At 37.7% G+C, this 14,275-nt stretch overlaps 1 protein-coding gene across 1 annotated transcript in view; it reads left to right on the forward strand.

The window, feature by feature from the left end:
- COL24A1 (collagen type XXIV alpha 1 chain) overlaps positions 1-14,275 on the forward strand; it is a 123,827-nt gene that overhangs the window by 77,495 nt on the left and 32,057 nt on the right. The window contains exons 26-35 of the mRNA XM_029959727.1: positions 419-472; positions 1,966-2,019; positions 2,756-2,809; positions 7,635-7,688; positions 7,991-8,035; positions 8,152-8,196; positions 9,429-9,482; positions 12,279-12,332; positions 13,292-13,345; positions 13,562-13,615. Of these exons, the coding sequence (XP_029815587.1) occupies positions 419-472; positions 1,966-2,019; positions 2,756-2,809; positions 7,635-7,688; positions 7,991-8,035; positions 8,152-8,196; positions 9,429-9,482; positions 12,279-12,332; positions 13,292-13,345; positions 13,562-13,615 (522 nt within the window). The remainder of the gene's footprint in view (positions 1-418; positions 473-1,965; positions 2,020-2,755; positions 2,810-7,634; positions 7,689-7,990; positions 8,036-8,151; positions 8,197-9,428; positions 9,483-12,278; positions 12,333-13,291; positions 13,346-13,561; positions 13,616-14,275) is intronic.

Below are 14,275 nucleotides of genomic sequence, written 5' to 3' on the forward strand. Positions count from 1 at the left end.
TTCTGAAAAAAGGAGGGAGACAGGAACAAAATTTTTGGTTTTCTATACTGTCCTGAATTTTATAGATTAAGGGACATAACTAATATGATGTACCCAACAGAGAGAAAAAATGAATCTGCTAGCAGCTGTTCAAAGAGACTGATGTAGTACCAAATCTCTTCTTAAGTCTTCTAGGGAAAGGGAAGACAGAGAAACTCAGTTTTGTAATCTTTTCAAAATATGGATGGGCTTGTAGGAAAGCAGTGCAGAAATTAAAAAAAAAAAAAAGTTAAAAGAGGTCTCTGCACTGTTTATGAAGGGCAGTCCCTGAACCAACAGTGTTATGTACTGCCAGGTATACTCAGTGGGTATGGAACAAGTCAAGGAAAGAGCATTCATTGTTATTTTTTCTTCTTTTTTGTTCCTTATTTTATTAAAGGGAGAGCGAGGCAGTCCAGGACCAGTAGGTCCTCCTGGAGAAAAAGGTGTCATGGTAAGTTACAAGTAATGTAGAATCCATAATTATGTTACTTATAAAAATACTTTACTCTTCAAAACAGTAATAAATTCTCACCATTCTGACAGTGCAAGCCTTATGGGAAAGAGTAGTATTTATGATGCACAGTTTTTACAAAGTTCCATTTAACAGCTTTATTCCCTCTATGGCAGTGATATTGCAAAGTGATCTGCTCAGTGAAAATGCATTTTATTATGTAAGCAGCCTTACATAATAAATTAAAAGGAGGGAAAGTAAAATAGCAATCTCCTGTGTAAACTAGGGTAACCCAGGTTATTCTAGTAGATAGACTAGTAACTAGCATCACCTCTAATGCTACTGCCCAGTACCCTTAACAGCTCTGGGTGCCACTCTTGTGGCAACAACAGCACTTGTCCTAAGTCAGTGTGCAGCACTTCATGCAGCATTGCCCAGCCCAGAGGCCACTGACATGTTAGTGTGTTGGGGTACAGAAGTGAAAGAGTGTACACATGTGCCCATTGTCACATCCATGTTGAAGTTCTCAACAAAAAGTTCTTAGGGCTTGGGTTTATGTTTGCTTGCAAGCACCGTGAGGGCTCCAGAATGTATAGAGAACACTTAAACATTTCACTGCAAGGAGGTGCCAGGGAGTTTATATGCAATGTACTGCATCCTGTGCCAACTGACACTGATGAGGGATGAAATCTCAGTGGCCTGACACAGAAACAGCAGATGTGGGCATGAGCATGGTGCAGTGGGTGATATTCTTGTCATGGAAATGGATATTATTACTAAATAATTGCAATAATTACTCTTTGGGTGTCCATTGGCAAGGAGGGGATCAAGTACCATCAGGCTGTGGACCAACTTAATGATCCATGCAGAGCCAATGATTTTTTAAGCATTCTGTGCTTCATTAAATCTCTCTAATCTAGATTTACCTTCAACCAGCTGCTTTCAATCCAAAAAAATTTTATTAGGGAGATTAATAAATGAGGATTCATTATAATAGTATCCAGTCTAATAGGCTGCTTTTTTTCAACCATTACAAATGCTTATTGACATATGTAAATCCACTTAAGTCACAGCAGTGAGAACCTTTTGCAGTAGTAAGTCGTCGTAGTCCTCAGACAAGAGTTGTTCTTGGCATTTGGTCTTGGCCAGTTCCACCCACGACAGGATGTGTCCACTTTCTGTTCCCACTGTCACGGCCTTCATGAGAGGATTTTGAAATTCATTTAGAACTCAGCATCTTTTGTTTCAGTACATCCCTGCCAACTAGTGCTTGTGTGTGGGAAAACTTCTTAGGTTGCTTTAATGATTATTGGGATATATCCAAATAAGTATCTAGTTTTTAAACAAAATTTTGGGAATAAATTTTGCAAGATTAAATATGTTATTAACTTAGCTCCAGTTTTTCAGGTAAATAACTGGATTTATTATTTTTGTTATAATAACAATTTTGATAAAATTATTCTGTCTTTTTTCTATGTCTGTTTTAATTCTAGGGCTATCCAGGACCCCCAGGAGGCCCTGGACCTGTGGGGCCAGAGGGATTACCTGTAGGTATAGAGTGGTGCTTTGGTTTGACATAAAATGTACCTTTTTCAGATTGTCCTTTTGCTCTGCTGAAGTTAAGAATGGTTTCTACTTTCTACTGCTGTCTATAAAAACATCATGAACATTTACCCATCCAGACACAAAGTCTGTTCACCTGCTCTTTATCAAGATGATTCATTAGTCAGGAAAAGTGATTATGTCATTTACTCATCCATTTAAAAATCACTCAGTTGAGACAAGTAAGGGAACAGAATTTTTAAGGATGGTTAATGATTGCATAACATTATTTTAATTCATTGATGCCTAGTATAATTTAAAGATATTCATTATGTGTTTGGTTTCCTTGTTAATCAAAATAATTATATTCAAATTTTCTGTGTATAATTGTTATAATTTGTCTACCATAAGTCTTCAGTACAGATAAAAACTGAACCTTTTAATTTTCATGGTTTTCAACATAACGTTATTGAAATACAAGTATCCCTCAGAAATCTTAGGATATAAACAAAAGTAATTTATCCAACAGTGACATCACAATTTTTAGTTAGAACACAGTTACATAGAGTCTCTTATTTAGATTTTTCTAGATAAGTTGTACTGACACAATTAATTGAACTGTGAGTGAAAGTGATTGATTTGTATTCATTGCATTGATTGTTGCTCAAGGTGCATGAACCTTGTAATTTTCAGAAATCTGTGTTTAGAAGACAATGAGTAATAAGTTTGTTTGATATGTAGGGATCTTCAGGGGCACGAGGACCATCAGGGCTGCAGGGACCTAAGGGAAGAAGGGTAAGCAGTGTTGCTCTTCCGTGTTACTTAGAGCAGAGAGCAGTGCTTTGCAAATATTAATCTGGTATATAACCCATGTACAGTTGCTTCCTTTGAAGGTCATGGTTTATGCCTTTTGCCTCTATCCAGCGTGACTGAGAATGTTTTATGAAAGAGAGTCTCAGAACAGACCCAGATCTTCAGGCTCTGAGAATAGGCTCCCACTGAAGCCACTGAGAATTTTGCCTGCTCTCAAGGTCAAAATATCAGACTCAAAGTGGAATTTCACATAAGGAAAATATCTGAGGTGCCTTGAAACCTGGGGCTTTTCATCACTGGATTCAGAAAGAGAAATGTCAGAACTCTGAGCTCTGTGTGGCAGGACTTGGAAAAATGCATACCACAGTCACATACAGAAGTTAAATGGAAGCATATGGAAATTCCCCTTCATTGTGTACAGAAACTAGAACGTATCCCGTCTTCACAGCTGCAATCTGTGGGAAGTCTAGGAAGCACTGACCCTCTACTTCTGCACTGTCACAGAGTAGAATTCGTTCACTTCATAAATTCTGGCCCTTTCAGCAATGTGTTTGCATCCAAGATTACCCAGCAGCCTTACTTCTGTCTGAGAGTATCCAGCTGTTCACTCTCTAGTACACTTAGGAGTTCTGGCCAGCTGATGGCAGGCTGTCTAGGAGTCTATGGAGTATCTCTCTCTCTCAAGGGATTTGAGGGAATATGCCACTGAGCATAGTACTAGCACAAAATTTCCTTAGCTCATACTTGATATTTGATGCACTTAGCTGGAATTGTGTCGAAGATTGGGTCCTTTTGTGATGCACACTTTATTTTTTTAATGTTAATCTCATGAAAACACAGAGGGAGAACACCATTTTATAGATATTTCAGTGGCAGAATGACACTCTGGGGGTGGGAATATCTATGTAAGAGAAGGAATTTCTCTCCATGACCAGAAGGAAGAAATACATTAGTCAGGAAGACTGACAGTGTAAGCAGCCATGAAGCCATTGTTACAAGAACAACAAAAAGCATGCTTGATAATATTTGAGCTAAACCACAATGTTAGAGATTAGTTCTGCTTTTAGTTCATACTATAATCTCACACTAATACAACTATAAGTTTATTAGGTTCATTTCATGAGTGAGACCTAAGTAAAATTCCCAAAATATGCTAAAATTCTTAGCAGTTACTATTCTTCAAGTTGATGTTTGGTGTTTCAAAGATCAAAAGCAGTAATTTTTCTGCTCTTACTTTCCTGGAATTCAGCTCATGAAATTTAGTTTTGAAAACACAGATAAATGACTTAGTGAATGGCCATAAATCAGGCAGCAGCAACTTACATCTCTAGCAGCTGGTAGGTTTGTCTATGCTGGCATGAAGAACCTAAGGACATCAGTGCTTAATTTTAATGAGAGATATCTTTTCTACTTCTCACAGCAGGGAATACAGAACATAGAAAACTGTGTGCATTTCAGGGTTATGTGAAACAAGTGTCCAGTGTGCTTCATGGTATATCAATAACCAAATGAGTTTATCTACATTGTTCAAAGGAAGTGAGACTAAATTGATGCCATTTTCTAATATTCTCTATGTCAACCACCAAAAAAGAGAAGTGCCTACATAGTGTGTTTGTTATTTTCACTCTTCTAGTATCTAGGAGACAAGATGAGAAAGAATAAAAAGAATTAATTGGTGCTTTTTTGCCTTCTTAGATGAAATTTTTCTCAGTTAATCATCCTAAAGTTTTCCATGTAAAATATTCCATTTTAAAAACAAAGCTGAACCCATACCAAAGGAAAAATAGCAATCGTTTGGCAGCCTTACTCCCCAGCCCTGTTGCAACCTAATTTAAATAACAGCAGGCAAATCAAGTGTATCTCTCATTCTGTACTACCTATAGTAAGAAATTATACAATCCAACTAATCTGTGCCAATAAGGAGTCACACCATACTATTTATAGGAATGTTACAGTGTGCTTTTGTTGGGATTTTAGATTGCCTTTCCCTTGGATTCCTACCCTTTGTTCTGTGGCTGGCTAAAGGCAGGCATGGCTCAGAGAATCGTGCTGGTTTCTTCTACTTTACTTTCAATTCAAAGTTATATAGTAGAAGGTTGATGTTTTAAATGGTAGACCTTTTCGCTTAATTATTAGTGATCAGATCAGTTGCCATGGGCTGTCAACGTGCACTCCTTTGAAATGGAGATCTATGTGACTAGCAGAAAGGTTTTGGTGTGTTACGTTTGTAACATGGTCTGAGAATCTGTGCAGTCTCCTGACAGGCCCATTTCTCAAGCTCCAAGCTATGACCCTCTTTGTGATTAAAAGGAAGTCACAAGTGTTCAAAGAATTCATCTGGTAATTATTAATGATAGAAGATAAAACCTAGAGAGAAATTTCTTTATTACGCAAATCTGTAAAATGAAAACATGTCTGTTTTCCTCCTTTAATATTTCATCTTGAGATTCCATTCCCTGATCAGCCCTATGGAGGATGCCCAAAGAGAAATGACAGGTCACATATCTAAAAAGTCTGAGAAACACCAAAACTATCCTTTAGCTGCTCAACACTTCTAATTTCCCCCTTCCTATGTTGCCCTAGGTGATTCCTCCACAGCTCTTCCATGATCTTTTCTCCCCTTCTACACTCCCCCAGCTTAATGACTTGTCCTCACTCCACCTCAGTTTTTTCTTGTCCCTTCCCCTCCTGTTTTTGAGACATTTCAGATCAGGGGACAATAGAACTGCTTAATCTTCTTGGATTTTCATCACAACCCATTTTGTGTGTGTTATAGGTAGCAGTTACAGAAAAAGTGCAGACACTAATTTGATCAAGATGTTCAGCGTTCTTTTAAAATATGCTGTATAGTAATTCAATAATTGGGTTACACAATTACATAATCGTAATGTGAACCCAATCTGAATGTTTTTATAAAGGTCTCCATCACTTTTGAAAACACCATTGGTATTTTGGTTTTGATCTCTAAGCACATTGAAGTCACTAGGTTTTTTCCACAGACTTCAGTATTCTTTGGCTTGGAACCTTTCTCTTTGAGTGCAGTGGAGCAGCTCAGTGTCATCTTCTGTAGCTTCTTTCCTCTAGCCCAAAAAATACCTGTAAACGTTCAGTCCTGGCTTATACCAAAACAAGAAAAGACACTAACCCAAGAGTTGACTCACAAAAGCTGTGTCCCAAACTGCAGAGGTATCAAAAGTATTCAGACACCTTTTCCTGCCTCCTCTTTTTCCTTTTCTTATGGTTTGTGTTCCCTCGTGCTGGCCAGAAGTAGCAGTGGTGAAATACTGACAGATGAGTTCTCATGGAGTATTTCTGCTCTTCCAGGGATTGTAATTATATATCAGCTCACAGGGAAGGCCTGTTCTTGAGAGGTTTCTGTTTCAGAAGGAAAGCCTAAATGATTTTGGATACACACTGTTCCTGAGTTACTAGTCAGACATTTTCACTTTTTCTCCAGAGAGAATTGGATGGGTTCTCATCATATGTTCTGACAGAGGTTTTGATGTGAATCAGTAAATTCAAGTCAGAGAGAACAAAATTCTGGTATGTTTTTTCTCAAAATATTCAGGAGAGATATGGGAGTCACAGATATTTTTCCAGGGAAACTAATCTAAATTAAATCAGACATGCTTCCAACGGTCATTTTGCAAGTCCCTATTGCAACTCTGAAAATCAGTCATGATTGCATGCCCTTCATTGTAAACCCTGACCCAAGATGTAAGGTTCTCTGCAACTCAGAAATGCACCATAAAAACATAGTTCATTTTCCTCTAGGCACTGCCATGGTAGCGTACTAGTTCTCTCTGATGCCAGCCCAGCCCATATGTCACCAGGAAAGCTGTTATGTCTCATCCTCCCACTGCATACTGCTGTAAAGAGCTTGACTCTGTCTTGATACTTATCTAGCTCTTCCTTTGAAGTGGTCATTGGTTTTAAGTTGTTATTAACTGGTTTTAATTTAATGTTACGTGGATAAACAGTCATGGGTTTTTTTAGAATTATGGAAAAAACCTCCTAAGTCAGCGAGGGGAAAATATTCTTTTTCATTTTGCATTTTCCTATTTAAGGATTTTTCATCTGCTTGTAAGAAATGGATATAGATTTACAATCTTAAATAATATTTTTGGAATGTTTTGGCAATAATATTTGCTATATTGTGCTACAGTAATACAACAGGTTATCTTTGTTCATCTATTGGTTATTAAAAAAATCAATTTACCAAAGATATTTTATTCTAACAATAGAGCAGTTCACAATTATAAATTGCTTTTAATCTTGCCTCAAACTGGTTTACTAATGGAAGAACTTTATCTGCTTGTTTTAAAGTCTTACTAGACTTTAATGATGAATTTTTGCATGTACAATGGGGTAAATTAAAGTGTAAATAAACAAACAAACAAGCAATTAACAAATGAATGATGAATTTTTGCATGTACAATTTATAATATGCTAAAAAGAAAGCACTCCATATAAACAGTGCTCATCTAAATTCTTCTAAATATGTGTCTGTTGCATGCATACAAAGTGGATGAAAAAGGGAGCAGAAAATAACAGGCTGCAAGCTGGCTTCAACAGAGACTGAACATTTTGCCTATAAACTTTTAAAAAATCTTTCTTAAATTCATAATTCAGCAAACAAGAAACTTATTTTATTCTTTGAAGCTTTATTTAACACTTAACATACAAAGAAAATTGGTTTTCATGGTAGAAAAATGTTTCCCCTCTCCTAAAGTTTAAGTAGCATCTCCTTGATGATAACGAAAAATAATGCATAATTAGTATTCCAAATCACTTGTTCAATACTCAGGGGCCAAGAGGTCCAGATGGTCCTCCGGGAGAACTGGGAACAGAAGGCATTAAGGTGAGTGCTTCCATTACTCAGTACTGTACAAAACACCGAGGTAGAAACAGATAAAAGAAAACAAACAAACAAAAAACCAACCCAGCATGGCAAAAGCCGTAGAGTTCCATTTAATTCAGAGATATGCAAATCCAGAGATTTGCAAATTTCTGCCTTTCCAGGTACTTCCTTATTATGGTGTGAGCCCATCTAAGCCTGAATCTGCACTTTCTGCCGTTACTCAGCATTTAAACTGACAGCAACTATATGCAGTTTATCTACCAAATGCACATAGAATTCACACGTTGTTGGTTATTTATCAGGGAGAAAGAGGTGATCCAGGAAAGAAAGGAGTTCCTGGGCTCATTGTAAGTATCAGAGCCAATCTTTGTAGTAAGCTTTAACACAGTAACCACTAATTTCTAAGCTGCGTTTGGAAATTAGCTGAAGCCAGCATTATGTTTTGGTATTTCTCTTTGACCAGGGTAAAGCTGGAAATCCAGGAGAAAGGGGAGATCAGGGTGCACTTGTAAGTATGAAATTAACTAGTACTTCTGCCAAAAACACCCACAAAATCTCATACTTTGTTTGACACTCAGTTATGAGGAAGTTTATCTACTTCAGAGCAGCTGGAAAACTCTGACAGTACAGTTTGCATTTATTCATAGAAAGAATCAGGGCCAGAAGTGAGAGCAAGTTTGACATGGTCTTGTCTGCTACAAGACCAGTGTTTTCATGGATGATGATCCACAGAATACAATGATAGCAAATTGCAGCAGAAGCAATGGCCATTGTGGTTTATAGTGGGGTATTATAAGTTTGTTTGGGCTCTTTTTTTTAGTTTTATTGTAGTTTTAAGGATGACAATCATTGTGACATAGAAAATTAATTATTTGATAGATTTTAGGTTAGATGTGTGCTGTCAATGTAGGGTTAAATGTACCAACATGTAAAATGTATATCACATGTATAGGAGAAAATTCCTCCTTTTAGGGCTTCTTTCAATGGAAATTAGTGTGTTCTGTTTGAGGCTTTCTTTTACAAAGCAGGTTACCAGTCAGTCCAAATTGCACTGGATTTTCAGCAAAGAAAGAAGCAGGAAAACAGAAACAAAGCAGTAATAGTGGTAATTTTGTGCTGCGGTTGAGACTCAAAATGTTGGTTGTCACTATATTTCTCTTACCTTTTCTGGTCAGATTTAGGAGCTAACAAGCCTGTCATCTTTGATATAATGGGTTTTCATTTCCTCTTCATTCATTAGAACTTTTAAATGTATTTATATATAAAGAAACGAACGAAGCAAAACCTCATTAGATTGAAATTATGTAAAATAGTACATTTATTGCAAAGTACAAGATACTGCTCTGGTACTCCTTTAGCTACTCTTTCTAGAAGAGACACAGAAGTGCTATGAAAAAAGTTGAACAGAGAGAAAAGTGGGCTGTGAACCTTACTGATTGTCTCAAATACAGCGTGTAGGGCAGTTTGTGCACACAAGCAGCACATGGTTCTAAGGGGAATGACAAGGACCTGGTAAATGTTGGGTCAGCTGAGCTCCATGCGTATGTAAAAGAAACTGAGGCAGGATTTATCCAGGGCTGCCTCACCTGCATGTCAACCAGAAAAAAAAGGCTGCACATATTTCTTGGATGTTCCTGTGTAAGTTATTGTGTAAGCAGAAATAAAAGGAAGTGGCTGTTTCACATAATATGAAGCAGCTTGTTTCCAATGATTTTTTTTTATTTTATTTTAATCTTCCAGGGTTTGCTTGGGCCTCCCGGAACCACAGGAGACAGGGGACCAATGGGAGAGCCAGTAAGTTGATCCTTATGCTGCTTAAAAGTTTTTTCCATGTATTACATGAACTCCCTGGCAATTCAAGATCTCTTTTACCAAGATTCAGTATTGCCAGCTGTGGTTAGGAAGGAATTGTGGGGCAATTGTTCCAAAACTGCAGAGCTAGAGTCTGCCTCCCTTGCTTAGCATAGCTTGCTCGTTAGGAGACCTGTTAGTCATATTGGGAAGCACTGAAGTAAGGGATGCACGATATAAGAGAGCATGACAGAGTCTGGACCACAGTCTTATGTGGCTTTTACACCACAGTGTGGTAGACATCTTTATTATGTATTGTGTAAATGTATGTGCCAATACAGATATTAGTGATATTTTTTTAGGCAAATATTAGAGTTGTTATTCAGGAACTCAGGAACCTCGACTATTTGGCAGGTTAAATTTTCTAGAAAAAAGAGACTACTATAATAAACCTCAGACATTCCTCTGCTGGATGGATTCTTGTTGCTGTGTCAAAGCCATGCTCACTTTGATGTGGCTAATATTGCTACAGAAGATCATGCAGAATCTGCAACAAATCTATGTAATGTGCTGCAAGATATAGCCATGGCAGGAATAATATTGCAGCACCATCTCTGGGGGTAAATCAGATTATATAAATACAGTGAAAGCATGTGTGCTGCCCTAGTGGGACTTGGGAGAAGGCTGCCATTTTATATTGCAGAAGTCTAACAGAGTTGACAAAACTGTGTGTTTTCATTGCTTCTGGAAAGCAATTTTGCACAATAAATGGTACAGAGTTAATTTAAATCTTGAAAGAGAACTGCCGATATAAATTATATTTATTTTAGTATTTATTATTTTTTTCTAATATTATTTCTACTAATCCATAGGCTGACATGCTTACAGCAGGTCATTGCACATTTGGGGTATCATTTATTGTATCTTATCTTCATGTTGCAACATCTGAGAGACTTACAATGCAAGGCTTATATGTCAAATTCTTGCCATTTTCTGGTCCCAAGTCTGAATTTTCTTATCTCTAGAATGACCATCTGCCTTAACTGAACTAAGCGGTCTGCTCTTGAGCAGCCTACAATTCTGTTGTGCTCATCATCATAGAAACTATATAAATTCAGTGTCAAAAGCAAAAAATTTATCCTGTGAACAGGATACCATTTTTATCGAGTGCTGAAAGAGTACAATGTCTTCACAAAATGGTTTGTGGAGTTAGACAGAAGTGATAAAATGACAGAAGATGTTGCAAAACAAAACGCGTGGCTCTTTTTTCAGCTGCCTATCCAAGCAGCTTGATTTCATCTTCTGTCATCTGGTCACTACATGAAAGCCAGCTGCTGAGTTTTTCTGGCCCTTTCATGAGTTCCACACAGAGCAGAAAACCCCTAATTGTTGGTGAAGGAGCAGAGAAATGTAAACAGTTAGAACTATTTTTATTAACCGGCTTGATCTAAGTTGCATTCAAACTTGATCTACCTGTCAGACATTTCAGTCAAATCCTTTGCAAATTACCTGATGTTAATGGTTAAAAGGAGTCCCCTATACTGCTACAGATTTTTGGCTTCTGAAAATTTCAGGGGAAAGATAAATTACCAATCCAGCAGCCTTATCTCCATGGTAATGTGAGGAAATACTTGGCTTGTGAACCAAACTTAAGCTTTGTGACACTTGCCTAGTGGAATTCCATGGCATTGCTGCCAATGAAAATCAGTGAACTTACTTTAGGACCAAGGGAGTTCTCAATGGCAAGTTAACTGCAGTTTTAGTTGTTCATGCTTAAATGAAGTTACAAGGTCGAATGTGTGCATCTACTGAAATTCTGTAAGTCATATGCAATTTACGTTATTGTCACCAGGGAAGAAAATACTCTCATTGTCACTGCCAGGTCATCAGGTGGAGCAAAACTGTATGCATAGTCTGTAAGAGGAAGTGAAACAAACTAGAATAAATATTCCTTTAAAAGGCTTCTATCATTAATACAGGTAGCAGCATCTTTCTCTTGAATGAGAATAATAGATCAACAAAATGTTTTGAATTTAGAATGTGTTTAAACACAGATGAGTCCCAAAGTGGTAAATGGATACGAACTTTACTAAAGTTCAAAGACCAATTATATCCAGAGGGCTGATTTGCCTTGACATACATTCATAGTGGCTATAGAATCAGCTGTAAGCAGGTTACAGGCAACTTCTACCCCCCAGCACAAAAATCCGACTCTGAAAGCCCAGATCCTATATGTGGAGAGAATTCAAACATGCTGCTTTGGGAAACAATCCCTATGTGTTATTGAAGTAAATTTATTACTTATACGTAAGGCTTATAATAAAATGCTCATGGTATAGTTACTAATATTACTAAAAAAGCTCAAGCCTCAGTGACTGTTCTGTGCAAATGCTGATAAATCCATGGCAAAGCACACAGTAGTTTTTTTCAGTTAATTCCACACCAGACTGTAGGCTTTTCCACAAAGCAAACCAGACAGTCTAACAAACCTTAATTAAACAAAGTCTCAGTTAATCAAGGGAAGAGCTTAGTTCAGATAATAATTTGGTTTTGGTCTAAAAGAAAGGACATCTGTGCTATTATTTGAGATTTGTTATTTCAGTGTGTTACGGTTGGCAGTGAGGTCTCTGGTACTGTATGCCATCATGGGATTGAAATACACTGCTGGATTCAGGAGGAAAGACAATGAAATACAGTTCTTTATGCCAGTTGGAAGAGTTGTGAAGAGACAAATTGAAGACTATATGATGTAATTTAATGGTAATTGAATGATGCCTCCAAAATTTTGTTTAATGCCAGGGTCCAAGAGGACAACCAGGGGATGCTGGCCCTAATGGAGAAATGGGTTTTGAGGTGAGCTTTTAATCATTTGTATAGCAATTACAAACACTCAAACAACTGACTAAGCCCGGACAATATGTTTAGAAACTTATTTTTTGTTGCCTGCAGCTGACTTAAATACCATGAGCTACTGAGAGACTCTTACTAAAAGCTGTTCCAAAAAAATTCTAAAATAAATAGCTTTTTCTGTTGAGAACCTTGTCTTTGAGCATACATTCATGACATCTTGACATAGAAGGTGAATGTTTTCCTTGCAGTTAACAGTAAAACAACATTAATCATATGCCCTTGCAAATTGTAGATGAAGAAAAGCAGCTGCAGACAGCCTTCTTGCTAACTTCTGCTTCTGTTTTTTGCTTTGGTTTTAATATCTCATTGAAAGAAATGTGACAGAATGTATTAGCCACATTTGTAATGAAGTACCTGAGGGATAAGCTCACTTAATACAGAAGGGATTTGGCTTATTCAAAAGAACGTGCTTCCTCAGTCACACAAAATCCAGTCTTCTGATTGACTATTAAAAAAAGGTTTATATGTAAACTTTACAAGAAGCAGTCTGATACCATTAACTCATTAAGGGCTGAAGCCTCCAAAAAGGGCTTTGTTCTCCAAAGGCTTTATCTACTTGGCTCCAAGCCTAAACAGTGATGAAGTTGTCAGTTAGATTTACAAAACATAGATGTTTGCTCAGCCTACCGGTATGATGAAAGGTTCAGGCTTAGTGTTCTGCTGAGTCTTCAATATGTTCTGACCCACAGTGTATTTCCTGAACTCCTCCTATTCCCTCCTTTCTTCTCTTTTGTTGGGCTCTAAAAAGAACAAAGAACTGTGTTGTCTTAATTTGATTTTTCAGACATGCTTCTTTCCCAGTGTCTTATGTCATTCTTCTGCTTCAATTTTGGCTGTACTGTTTAGTTGTTGCAAAATTATTATTAGTGATCATGTGCAACAATAGCTCTTGTACCATACAGGGACCTCCTGGCCCTGAAGGAGAAGCTGGCCTACAGGGGGAACCAGGTGCAAAGGTAAATGCTGAAATTATTTTCTTTTGTGCTGTTTAAATTTTCAAATTTGCTTAAAAGCAAATCAGGGATCTGATTCATTAGCCAAGTAGATAGTGATACAGGAAATGAACCATTAAGAAATATTGTTGTTGTCATGATGACTGCACTGTTCGTAAACCCTGTCGTTGTTAGGAGTATTGATCTTTAAAATCTAATGTTTTTCTTGTGATATTCCAGGGAGACATTGGACATGCTGGGAAGTCTGGAGAACCAGGCGATCAAGGTTTAAGGGTAAGTGAGGATGCAAATCCTCTTCCAAAACAGGAAAGTATGTTGCAAATGAAATGCAGGTTGAGAAATCTTGATTTATCAGACAAATTCAATAAGAGGCTATTTTCTGATACCTTTTTTTTTCGTATTGTAGCAAGTTAAAAAGTATGTTGGTTGGGGAAGAGTGGCTTGTTCAGCAGAAATGGACTTGAGGGTGCTGTTTGACAGCCAGCTGGATATGAGCCAACACTGTACCCAGGTGGCCAAGGCCAATGGCATCCTGGCCTGTATCAGAAATAGTGTGGCCAGCAGGACCAGGGCAGTGATTGTCCCCCTCTGCTCAGTGCTAGTGAAGCCACACTTGGGGTGCTGTGTCCATTTCTGGGCCTCTGATTTCAAAACGGACATTGAGATGCTGAAGTGTGAGAGAAAACCAACAGGGCTGGTGAAGCACAAAGTCTTGGAAGAAGCAGCTGAGAGAGATGGCTTTGTTTAGCCTGAAGAAAAGGAGGCTCAGGGAAGAGTTCATTGCTCTCTACAACTGCTTGAAAGGAGGTTCTAGTCAGGTGGGGGTTGGTCTCTTCTGCCATGTCTCAAGTGAAAGGATGAGAGGAAATGGCCTTGAGTTGTACAAGGAGAGGTTCAGACTGGATATTAGAAAAAGAATTTTCACTGAAAGAG

Source organism: Manacus vitellinus, unplaced genomic scaffold, assembly GCF_001715985.3.
Source record: "Manacus vitellinus isolate BGI_N305 unplaced genomic scaffold, ASM171598v3 scaffold_21_pilon, whole genome shotgun sequence".
Classification (NCBI taxonomy): domain Eukaryota; kingdom Metazoa; phylum Chordata; class Aves; order Passeriformes; family Pipridae; genus Manacus; species Manacus vitellinus.